General features: G+C 38.7%; 2 protein-coding genes across 2 annotated transcripts; both read left to right on the plus strand.

Moving 5' to 3' along the window:
- Window positions 1-209: 209 nt before the first annotated feature.
- On the plus strand, window positions 210-1,922 carry LOC144054051 (galactose-specific lectin nattectin-like). Its single transcript, XM_077569109.1, has 7 exons — window positions 210-261; window positions 366-422; window positions 502-523; window positions 601-686; window positions 808-942; window positions 1,362-1,479; window positions 1,652-1,922. Exons 2-7 carry the CDS (start codon window positions 366-368, stop codon window positions 1,735-1,737), a joined length of 504 nt encoding a protein of 167 aa, XP_077425235.1. The 5' UTR covers window positions 210-261; the 3' UTR covers window positions 1,738-1,922.
- A 4,677-nt stretch (window positions 1,923-6,599) lies between these two features.
- On the plus strand, window positions 6,600-8,050 carry LOC144058350 (galactose-specific lectin nattectin-like). The gene is made up of 6 exons (XM_077576764.1): window positions 6,600-6,686; window positions 6,783-6,801; window positions 6,878-6,963; window positions 7,097-7,231; window positions 7,514-7,631; window positions 7,804-8,050. The coding sequence occupies exons 1-6, from the start codon at window positions 6,600-6,602 to the stop codon at window positions 7,884-7,886; spliced, it is 528 nt and encodes a 175-aa protein (XP_077432890.1). The 3' UTR covers window positions 7,887-8,050.
- The last annotated feature ends 4,274 nt before the right edge of the window (window positions 8,051-12,324 follow it).

A 12,324-nucleotide genomic window follows, 5' to 3' on the forward strand; every position in this document is an offset into this window, starting at 1 on the left:
GTTTTTAGGGTGTGGTTTTGGTCCCGCAGCTCCCAAATGACCAAGAAGAGGAAAAACGATTGTGATGGGTATTATTTCCCCCAGTAGATTCGTCAAATATGGTTCCTTGTATCATTGATGAGTTAACTTACTGATCTGACATGCCCAACTTGTCTGACAAGTCATGTGACATAGTATACGGCATTCCAAGACAGTCAGCCAACCTATAAAACGATTGATGGTTGACATTCTCAGCCTCAAGTGTCAAGACTGACTGCAAAGGTAAGATTATTTTCTTTCCCACAATCACATATTTTTTTAAATCTTACACCTGATTTTTAATCACACAAATCCAAGAATACATTCGTCGTTCTATAATTGAACAGATGGCTCGTCTTCACCTGTTGATTGTCGTTTGTGGGATCGTTGCGCTGACCCAAGCTGTAAGTCCAAAATGTGACTAAACACGACTGTGACAATACTTTTGAGTTTTGAGATTTGTGCCCTTTGTCACCTTCACAGAGGTCCACCAGCCAAAAAAAGGGTAAGTAGCTGTGATTAAATCCTAATCCTATTTAAAATGACAACAGAATCATGTGACGCACAACAATTGTATTGCAGAGGGAAACTGCCCTGACGGCTGGACTCAGTTGGACAAATACTGTTACGTCTTCGAACATTACCCTAGGACCTTTTCAGATGCAGAGGTATGGAAGACTTTAACACAGTAGAATGCCTGTTAGCATCTACTACATTCATTAGCCAATAAACTGACACTTTAAATGATGGTCATTAGCTTATCATATCCCCCCCCCCCTCCCCCATCAGAGTGTCTGCAACATTCTTGGCGGGAATCTGGTCTCGATCAACAGTCGCAAGGAACATGCGCTGGTTGTTGAGCTGATTCGGGAGGGAGCTGGTTCTGTCGTCGACACCTGGATTGGACTCCACGATGCAATTGAGGTGAAATATTGACTAGTGCAAAAGTTCTGATTGGCTCAAGTGACTTGTGTTTACTAGAAGTGAAAATGAATGTGTGCTCCAGATTCAATCTTGTCAGCAACATAAGACGGCATTGTAGAGTTGTGTATTCGTCATAGCAGGTTTAGGACATCATGGGTGGAGAAACTAGTGCCTCTAGCGCCACTTAGAGGTTGACACATGCTACACATTTTCAGCAAAGTTTGAAACTGATGTCAATTTGTCCAAACATCATAATAACGCTTAGTTAATAGCAAACATTTTCCTCATGCTGGCCCAGTCTTTAGTTTAGTATCTTACAGGAAGGCGACTACATTTGGAAACATTTTGTATTGTGTGCTTCACGTTGCTCGCTCAGTCTTGAGATTGACTCATGATTCAATTGTGACGTTGTCTTACAGGAAGACGATTTTGTATGGACCGACGGTGAAATTGTGAATTTCAGAAATTTTGGTGCAACCCAGCCTGACAACGGCGGTGTAGGGGTCGAAGAAGACTGTGTAGAGATTGAGGAAGATGGTTTGTATGCTTAACAATTATTCGGAAGGAGAATAGCCTGTCACAAAATATCCTTTCATATTCTATATGTTTACGTTTATTTAATACAAAAACAAAATTTAAAGTAGTGTACAGGCATGATATTTTCTGAGAAAGTGGCCGACCTAACACTTGTTTGTGTGTTCTCTTGCAGACGAGTTGTGGGATGATGATGAGTGCACCGACGAAAACCCATTTGTTTGCATCAGACCTGTGAACAAAAAAGATGACTGCCATTAATTATTTTACCATCATATCTTCAGTAATATTATCCTTCCTTAATCGCATTATCTTTGAGATCCTCGCTATGGGTATTCTTCGATGTTCAATTCAGGGTCGTACACTTGGCAATGATTGACATCATTTTAGCTTTTTTTGATGGGTAACTATCTTTTCAATAAATTGAACTTTTATGAGCATGACAATATGTTTGAGTGTTATTCCTTCACCACAAGAGCACCAATTTTAACATTTGTTGTCCATATAATGTGAAGTGAATCTTCTGTTTCAATTTAATTATAACTGTTTTGATTTAGTTATAACTATTTAGAATTGGACATAATTGCTTTGATTTACTCAGTATAGTTCTGTGTGAGAATTCAAATGATGAGGGGGTGGCTTTCTCTGTTCACACAATTCCTGAACCATTTTGTGGGGGTGAAGCAAATGTGTTAATTAGATCCCTTTGTGTTTTACAACCAGCGCCAGCAGGTCTGGCTCTGAAAACAACGTCAATCTTTATCTGATCTTCTGTGTTCCATCTTGTGACTGCTTGGGGGAAGGAGAAGGAGGAGGAGCATTTGGTGATTTGTATTGAGGTATCAAGTGACTGTTTGAGAGGAGAGCAAAGAGAGAGGAGGGACTTTTAGAAGGACTAAAGAATATTAGTGACTAGCTCTGGGAGGAGCGTTACAGATGGGAAGGAACATGGCGCCGCTTGGCTGCATTCTGCTCTGTCTATAAGCTTATGACAATAAATCCTTAAGGAAAAGCCTGAATTCCCCGATCTCATTGTCTGTTTTGATAATCAACATCATGAACACGGGAAAACAAAGAAACACATCATTTCAAATGGTAGTCACTCATCCCAAAGTGGGCGGTAGCGCAGTCATTTTGGCAGCATAGAAAAGGCGTCTGCCACTTCGAGTAAATGGCAAACGCCATACTTTAACAATGATTGACAGCTGTTGTGGACCAGCTGCCACAACGAGAAGAGGCCAAAAAAAAGGATCTGGCATGCTCCAGTTTACCAAAAGAGGAACCAACAGGTAGCCAATGGAGCACTTGGTACAAGGTGGCTGAATCAGCAGATGTTACCACACGCAAAATGTGGGGGAAATAATCTGTTTCGATCATTTGTGCTGCTACAATTTAATAGATATTACAGAGTTGAATTTAATAACTGACCAACACCATAAAAAATACTTTTTATGGCATAAATGACGGCGGCCGCGGCTAAATTAGCAGCTGCTAAATTAGCAGCTGCTAAATTAGCAGCTGCTAAATTGCCAATGTACCTTAATAACACTGTAAGACTTGCGTGAAACTGTTTACTTTGATGGCATTTTTGCCACACATAAAGGGAAAATAAATTTGGATTGTACAAACTTGGAAAGCCTTTGTATGATCAGATTTGAAATCACTCACCGGTTTAAGAGAGGGGGCAATTCCACGTAGCGTCATAGCACCGTCGCCGAGTTGAAAAAAAAAGCACTCCTGACGCTTCATCAACCTGTCCACCTTGCGCATGTATATCGTGTCCTTTTCATCAAAGTGACTGTCAATGCTCTTCGGCGGGAAGTTGACAGATAAACGCTAGTATTAGCCCTTTTTGCTGTTGTACTCCATTAACGCTGCACCGCTACTTTCCTGCCAAAGGGGGGCGTGTTCCGAGAATTTGGCAGCTGAATACTTTTGCACAACCTACTTTTTTTTAATTTAAAAACCAATTTGAAATAAAAACACTTTGTTTCACTTCATGATTGTGTGCTATGCTTTGTGTTTAACTTTAACATAAATTCTCAATGAAATATATTTATGTTTGTGCTCATGCCAAAATGTTGAAAAACTCAAAGGGGGGTGAACTGGGGGTTGCAACTGACTGGCGACCAGTCCAGCGTTGAGTCTGCTTTCAAGGATAGACTCCAGTTCCCCATGACGCTGAAAGGAATACATGATAGAAAATGGATGGATGGATATTATTTTGGCTAGTTGATTAAGAAAATGTGAGGAGTTTTTGTCTGATAAGGGATGAGCAACTTCAACGCACTGAACTAGTCTGACTTGTCATGTGACATAATAGATACAACATTCCACAACACAATTAAAAAGAGAAGCAGGCTAACTTCCGAGGAAGTTTTTTTTTTTCCACACTCACACTTCCAGGCGGGGAAGCGAGCCCACGCCAACCTGCATCGTAGGGATTTGTACTCTCAATAAGTTTAAAGTGTGTAGAAGGTGTAAAATGATCAGAAAATGCTGTCTTGTGCTCTTTCCTTATACCCAGCAATACTGCCACTAATACATGGTTCCAATCAGGGCTGGGCAAAATTCGGAATTTTAGAACTCAATTCAATTCAATGGATGAATTTGAATTGAATTAGAATTTGCATTGCAGGGAGTGGAATTGAATTCAGAGCAGTTTGGGGAAATTTATTCTTATTACATATCAGTGACAACGGCAATTTTAACATACATTTTTCTTCCAAATGGAAATACAGAGACTAACATTAGTTTTTTTTTTTTTTTTTTATCCTTAATGTTGGAAAGCTTAGCAATTTAGCACAAAACTCATGAAATTCCCGATGGTAGCCTCCTTCTACACCTACACTGCTTTAATATGTCTTAGAACTGTACAAAAATCCAATTTGAAGGTTTTCTGGAACCTTGGAAATAAATGTCAAAATACAAAAAAAAAAGAGCACAACTAATGAGATATTTGGATTCTACATCTAAAAGTGCCCCACAAAATGCTGTTGGTTACTTTGTTCAGGCAAGTTTTGAGGTGGATCGTAATGGTAATTAGGGAAGCCGTTACATTTGAACCCTCACCTGTGCTGTCAAACTAATTACAGAATGACGTTAAAGAATTTACTTCCAGTGGTGCACTTTGTTCCATGACGTTTCACAAAGATTGTTGAAATTTTTTGTTTAATTAGTTAATGTTTGGGTGTGAAGTTGAACACAAGCCAAATATTTCAATGCACATATTGAAATACTGAGACGACCATCCCAAACACGGCCATGAGTTCAAATATCATAATGGCATTTTAGTTCATCTGTCATATTTGTCACTGACAATGTTGTGGTTGAAACCCGGTTTTCAAACTGCAAAAAAGAGCCATAAGAATAATTAATCGATCAAAATATGCAGAACCAACGCATTCACTATTTATTAAATTAAATACAATTCAATTTTATGACTTAGTTGAGTTTAAAAGAGCACAAATAATGTATTAAGCATACAACAATCTACTCTGCCACAGTACTCAGAAGCTATTTGAAATTAGAGAGAGTCCTTATAACATAAGGGGTACAAGTGTCTACAAAAAAGAACAAATATTAAGCAAAGGTGTGTTTCTGTAAGAGGTGTCAATTTATGGAATAATTTTGGTACTGACCTGAAAAGATTCAAGTCACTTGCTGAGTTTAAAAACATGTTTAAAAGTAAAGTTCAAGAAAATTATTTAAATCAGACTTTGTGTCATTTCTTTCGATGTATCAGCATGAGTGTAATGAAAATTGTATACGTGAATATGAGGATGAATAATTATGGTGTGTGCCTATGAATTACATGTACATATGCTACCGGCAAATGTACGTACATGTCAACATGCAGTTGTATACACGAAAAGGTTTATACATTTTCTTTCATTGAAATATATTTACCTATTATTGTATCTATTGAAATAAGTCAAAACATAAGGGAAAGGACTAGATACATTTTTAACTTCTTCCTACTCCCTTTTGAACATGTAAACTCTTTTATTTCTTCCTATTCTTGTTTTTTTTATTTTTATTTTTACTTCAACTTATATTTGTCACTTGTAATGTGTTTTATGTCTTTCTATGTTTATATGTTCAATAAACCAACCAAACTGATCTGACCAACAAGTCCCGGCTTCTGTTCAGTCAGCGTGGTGTCAGTTTCCACTCAGTGACTGTGTAAATGTTTTTTTCCCCTCGGTTTGGTTTTCCGTCTTTGTATGTGCCTTGAGATTAACTGGCGACCAATCCAGAGTTAAGCCTACATTTTTCCTGATGTTAGCTGGGATCGACGCCAGCTCCTCATCACACTGAACAGGAGAAGTGATGTAAAAATGGATATTACTTTGGCCACTTGATTGAGCTAAAATGTTAATAGTCTGAAAAATGATGGGCTGACTAAAACATACTGAACTTGTCTGGCGTGTTATGTGACATTCGACATTCCAAGACTGTCATCCTAAAGTATAAAATGTTCTCTGGTGGCAATCCGCAGCATCAAGTATCAAGACTGCAAAGGTAAGCTTACTCAACTTTATATGCTGCCCCCCACCCCAGTCACATTGATATATTTTTTATTCTTACACATGGCCAGGTGTAAATCTACGGAAGCATATTGCATTCACTTGAAAAAAAAAGTCCTGTTTTTCTGACTAATTTTTTGGGGGGAGCATTGTTTTTTTGTTTTTTTAAATTCCCTGTTTTTTTAAATAATTTTTTTTCCTGTTTTTTTTTCCCTGTTTTTCTGAATAATTTTTTCTCCTGTTTGTCTGAATAATTTTTTTTCAGCCTGTTTTTCTGAATATTTTTTTTGACAGAAAAAAAAATCAGTAAAACTGAAAAAAAAATTCAGAAAAACAGAAAGGAAAAAAATACTCAAAAAAAACAAAGCAACCCCAAAAAATGTGTCATAAAAACAGAGAAAAATAATTTAAAAAAAAAACAGAAAAAAAAATATTTAAAAAAACAGGGAAAAAAAAGTATTCAAAAAAACAACGCTCCCCCCAAAAAATTTGTCAGAAAAACAGGACTTTTTTTTTTTTCAAGTGAATGCAATACGCTTCCGTATAAATCCGATTTTTAACCAAACAAATACAAACTAATAGAAAACAATAATAATGTGTCATTCTAATTCTATCATTGCACAGATGGCTCGTCTTCACCTTTTGTTCGTCCTTTGTGGGATCGTTGCGCTGACCCAAGCTGTAAGTCCAAATATGACGAGCCGGCTCTACTTGGTCATTTTTCTGTTTTGCTCTCTGAACCGAACATTGTGCTCTTCTTGTCATTTGTCTTGACAGTGTCCCCAGCAATCAGGCGGTACGAAGCTGTGAGGAATTACTGCTCATATTTAACATCTACAGAATCATTTGATGTTCAAACAATTATGTTACAGACAAAAACTGTCCTAAAGGCTGGACTCATTTGGACAAGTACTGCTACATCTACGAACCTTATCCCAGGACCTTTTTAGATGCAGAGGTATGGAAGACTTTCACACAGTAGTTGTGTTAAGAGTTGACCGCTATTAGAATGCCTGACTCCATTCATTAGCCCATAAACTGACAATGTTTGAATGATGGTTACTTGCTTGTCATATTTTCCCCCCCATCAGAGCGTCTGCAACATTCTTGGCGGGAATCTGGTCTCGATCAACAGTCGCAAGGAACATGCGCTGGTTGTTGAGCTGATTCGGGAGGGGGCTGGTTCTGTCGTCGACACCTGGATTGGACTCCACGATGCAATTCTGGTGAAACAGTGCAAAAGTTGTGATTGACACATAGAAAATGACACACCTCCACACTCGATCTTGTCAGCAACTTAAAGGAAGGAAGTGTTTTCATCATAGCAGTTTTAGGAGCTCATGGGAGGAGTGCACTGAAACGTGTCCGCCAGCAGCACTAGGAGTTAAATATTTACAGCAAAAATCGAAACTGATGTCGGATACACACAATTATTTATCAAACATTTGCCTCATGTACGCCACATGTGCTCAGAATTTAGTTGTGATCAATGTAACTTTGTCTTACAGGAAAACGATTTTGTATGGACCGATGGCGAATATGTGAATTTCAGAAATTTTGGTGCAACCCAGCCTGACAACGGCGGTGTAGGGGTCGAAGAAGACTGTGTAGAGATTGAGGCAGATGGTTTGTATGCTTAACAATTATTCGGAAGGAGAATAGCCTGTCACAAAATGTCTTTTCATATTGTATACGTTTACGTTTATTTCATACAAAAACAAAATTTGAAGTCGTGTACAGGCATGATATTTTCTGAGAAAGTGGCCGACCTAAGACTTGTTTGTGTGTTCTCTTGCAGACGAGTTGTGGGATGATGATGAGTGCACCGATGAAAACCCATTTGTTTGCATCAGACCTGTGGACAAAAAAGATTGTCATTAGTCAGTCATCTTACCATGAGATCTTCTTTCATAATTTAATAAGCTACTGTTGAGATACTCTCTGTGATGTTATCCTTCAGTGTTCATTACAAGGTCATTCACTTGTAATTGATTGCAATTAACTAAACTCATGTTGGTGAGTAGCTTATCTTTTCAATAAATTGATTTTCTCTGAGCATGACAATATGTTTGAGTATTCTTCCTTTCCCACCGATGCACCTGCACCATTTTCAACATGTATTGTTTTATCATAGACAGTACGGTAGTCAAAAAACAAAACAAAACAAATATGCTTCTTTTTTTTTTGCTGTTTTATTTCACAATATATAGCATAGCTGAAACTATAACTACTATTTATATATAATTATGTCCTTATTGGAAATTGATCACCATTATCATCATCATTTAAGTTATGGAGTGTATCTTTCGGGCCCCGAATATCGGCATGGGCCCCTGATTGCCCCACCAGGCAGACCTTCCAAAAACCATTTTTATGCTCAGTTTTTCTTGTCACCATCAAATTTTGAACATGTTAAAAAAAAAAGATCTGCGACTATAAAAACGGTTTGCAAGCATAAAAATGTGTGATAAGGTGCGTGTGTGAGTGCGTATGAGTGTGCATTCATTAGCTCACCTAAAACCTATTAAAAAATCCCATACCGTTCACCTAAACCGAACACTTCCAGCCAGAGTCGTGAGGCCATCAGGAGACCCGAGGAAGGACCAAAGAAAAGAAAGGAAAGTGAAATCCAGCACCGACCAGACACCACCCACCGGGCCACCAACCAGAGTCCCCCACCAACCCCAGAAACATCCAAACTCCAACAAATCAGGGAGACCTCAGAAGACCAAAGGAAAGACCGAGGAAAGGAAGGAAGGACAGACGAAGCAGAGTGCGATCCACAGACACCAGCCTCCACCGATTCAACGACCGAAGGAAGAAGCAGATTGTGTCTGAGTTTCGATAGATGCTGGTGTGGTGGATCCGGCATGCATGAAAATCTCCACCAAAGACCCCTGCCAGGACAGAGCAAGCGCAACAGGGGCCACCGGCCGGAGAGCAAACCCAGGAGCAGGAGCGCCCCTCACCCCAACACGACCCGCGCCCCCAACCCAACGCAGCAGGACGGGGCACTGCAGGCCCGGCAGGCACCCCACCAGTCCACAGCCCCTGCTCCCCCCACGCCCCCCATCCACCCCAACCCAGCCCCAACCACCCCCAGGCCCCCAAACATATATGAAAGTAACTTATATATTTTTGAGAGTTTTTTTGTTGTTGTCGGAGAAAGCTTGTTAATATCTTTAGCTAAAACAGGCGGTTGGAGCGTGCCCCGAAGTGTTGGAATTTGTTTCTTTATCATACTTTTAACTTGCAGATAATGTAAAAAAATTCTGTTTTTTATTTTGTATTTTTGGAGCAAGGATGTATATGATATAAACATATTATCTGAGAAGAGATGGTGGAGATGTGTAATTCTTTTCTGCTCCCACACACCTAAATGAAACGATTGGTTGTTAAGTTGAAAGTCGGGGTTATGCCATAGGGAAGAAAGCCCACAGGGCTCCACTTGGGCTTTTGTAATTTCTAGTGCCTTCCACCAGGCAGTCAGGGTGGCGGAAATCATTGGGTTTTTAAAACAATTAAGTCGCTTAATCGATGTTGTAATAAAGAGTAAATCTAGAAGTCTGAGGTTGTTACAATCCTTCTGTTCTAGTTCCAGCCAACAGTTAGTGTCTCTGTTGGGTTGTGCCCATAGAACGATATATTGTAGCTGGTTAGCTATATAGTAGTGCATAAAATTTGGTCCCTCTAGACCACCTTTGGATTTACTTTTCTGAAGAGTAGATAGACTAATCTTTGCTTTTTTTTTATTCCAGTAAAATTTTGTAACGGCTGAGTCCAACAACTGGAACCATTTAGCCGTAGGTTTAAATGGAATCATTGAGAAAAAATAGTTTATTTTGAGTAAAACTTTCATTTTAATGGTGGCTATTCGTCCTATTAGAGAAATAGGAAGATTATTCCAGCGCTCCAAGTCACTATTAATGCTATCCAGAAGTGCAGTAAAGTTTAAATGAATTAAATCAGTTAATTTAGGTGAGATTTTTATGCCTAAGTATTTTAAATTACCTATAGGAAATGAGTAGTGTGGGTCCTGGCTTGCAGGGTTCCATGAATTTTCTGTAATAGGTAGAAGTGTTGATTTTGTCCAGTTAATAGAATAATCTGATAACTGTGAGAATTTAGTTATTAAGTTAAATATTTCCCCTAACGAAATAGCAGTCTTTTCTAAATAAAGTAAAATATCATCGGCATATAGATTAATTTACCCCAGAGTGAATTCCTAGAATCCTTCTTTCCTGGCGTATGGCTAATGCAAGTGGCTCAATAAATATTGCAAATAATAAAGGGGACAGTGGGCATCCCTGTCTTGTGCCTCTCTGTAGAGTAAAATCCCATGATCCCCCGTGATCCCATTAGTAACTGTAATAACTGTAGCTTTAGGAGAATCATATAATACTGACACCCAGTGAATAAATTACTTCCAAAAGCCAAATTAATTTAAAACAGCAAAGAGGAAGAACCAGTTAACTTTGTCGAAAGCTTTTTCTGCATCCAATAATATAATAACTGCCTTTTTATCATGCCGCTGTGACATGCTAATAAGGTTAAAGAGCCTCCTAATATTATTAGTAGAGTGATGATCTTTAATAAAGCCTGTTTGGTCGCTATGAATGATTGTCGAGATTCCTGTTTCTAGTCTGGATGTGAAAGCCTTAGTGATAATTTTAATATCAGTGTTAATTAGTGAAATCGGACGGTAACTTGATGGAAGGGTGGGGTCTTTTTCTGGCTTTAATACAAGTTCAATTGCTGCTGTATTCATGTGTGGGCGTATGTAACCATTAGTTTTGATTTCTGTTACTACTCTTAAGAATAGTGGAGCAAGCATTAACCAGAAGTGCTTAAAAAATATAGCCGGATAACCATCTGCGCCAGGTGCTTTGCCATTAGGCATACTATCTAGAGCACTGTACAACTCGTTTATAGTAAGTGGCGCATCTAACATGTCTTTATATTCAGTAGTTAACTGAGGTATATTTAAGCTACTGAGGAATGCCTCAATATGCTCAGGGTTAGGCTTGTTAATTTCTAAGTATAGGTTACGATAATAGTTATAAAAATGTGATTCATTTCTTCTGGTGATTGTGTGCATTCACCAGTTGTCCCTTTAATAGCCGTTATAAGAGATTTTTCCCGATTGCGTTGAAGTTGGTTTGCAAGAAATTTACCGGATTTGTTATTATATTCAAAGTTGTTGTATCTCAATTGTTGTATTATAAACTCTGTCTTTTTAGTTAGCATATCGTCTAACTGTATTTTTGTATTTTATCTGTTTTAAGGATGAAGAAAAGAGTCATCAGCCAGCACAGGGTGTGTCAGCTGGTGCAGAACAGCCACAGAACACCCATCCATCCATCCATTTTCTTGACCGCTTTTCCTCACAAGGGTCGCGGGGGTGCTGGAGCCTATTCCAGCTGGCTTCGGGCAGTAGGCGGGGTACACCCTGAACTGGTTGCCAGCCAATCGCAGGCCACAGAACACAACAAAGCCAATTAGTTGACATAATGGTGTGCTTTGAGACAGATCATCAGGTATCATGCCACCTGAAATTGCCTAATTATACTTAATTGGTGTGAAGTTATTATTCAATAATTAAGAAATAATTGATTTTAGGTAATCTGGGTCACCATCTGTGGGAGTTTACAACAGTTTGAGTGCGTAGAAAAATGGGTGCCGGCCAAAAGGTGGGGACCTTGGCGATCCGATCCCTGTCTACCTACAGACGCTGGCTCGAGAGACGTTGAATGTCACCTCCATGGCTAGGAAGGACAAGAGCTAGTCTGCGAGGTTGAAAAGTGCCAACTAATTGGAGATGCAAAACTGCCTTAGTTCCAAACAAATTCAGTTGCCATCTTTGACGGTGGACTCAATTAAGTTTGGGATCTTTGGTGAAAATAAACATTTTAATTTTGTCATTAATGTGTTGCTGATATTAAGGACATATTTTATACACAAATGTCGATTTTTCAAAACAAAACCCTGTTGCAATCATTGGTTGATTTGTGGTACAAATCTTTGAATTTTGTGAAGACTAAGAAAGCCATGGACTGTACAACTCGTTTATAGTAAGTGGTGCATCTAACATATCTTTATATTCAGTAGTTAACTGAGGTATATTTAAGCTGCTGAGGAATGCCTCAATATGCTCAGGATTAGGCTTGTTAGTTTCTGAGTATCGGTTGCAATAATAGTTTGATTAATTAAATAATTAAAAATTTGATTAATTTCTTCTGGTGATTGTGTGCATTAACTAGTTGTCCCTTTAATAGCCGTTATAAGAGATTTTTTCCCGATTGCGTTGAAGTTGGTTTGC

This window comes from Vanacampus margaritifer, chromosome 1 (genome assembly GCF_051991255.1).
Source record: "Vanacampus margaritifer isolate UIUO_Vmar chromosome 1, RoL_Vmar_1.0, whole genome shotgun sequence".
NCBI classification, from domain to species: Eukaryota; Metazoa; Chordata; class Actinopteri; order Syngnathiformes; family Syngnathidae; genus Vanacampus; species Vanacampus margaritifer.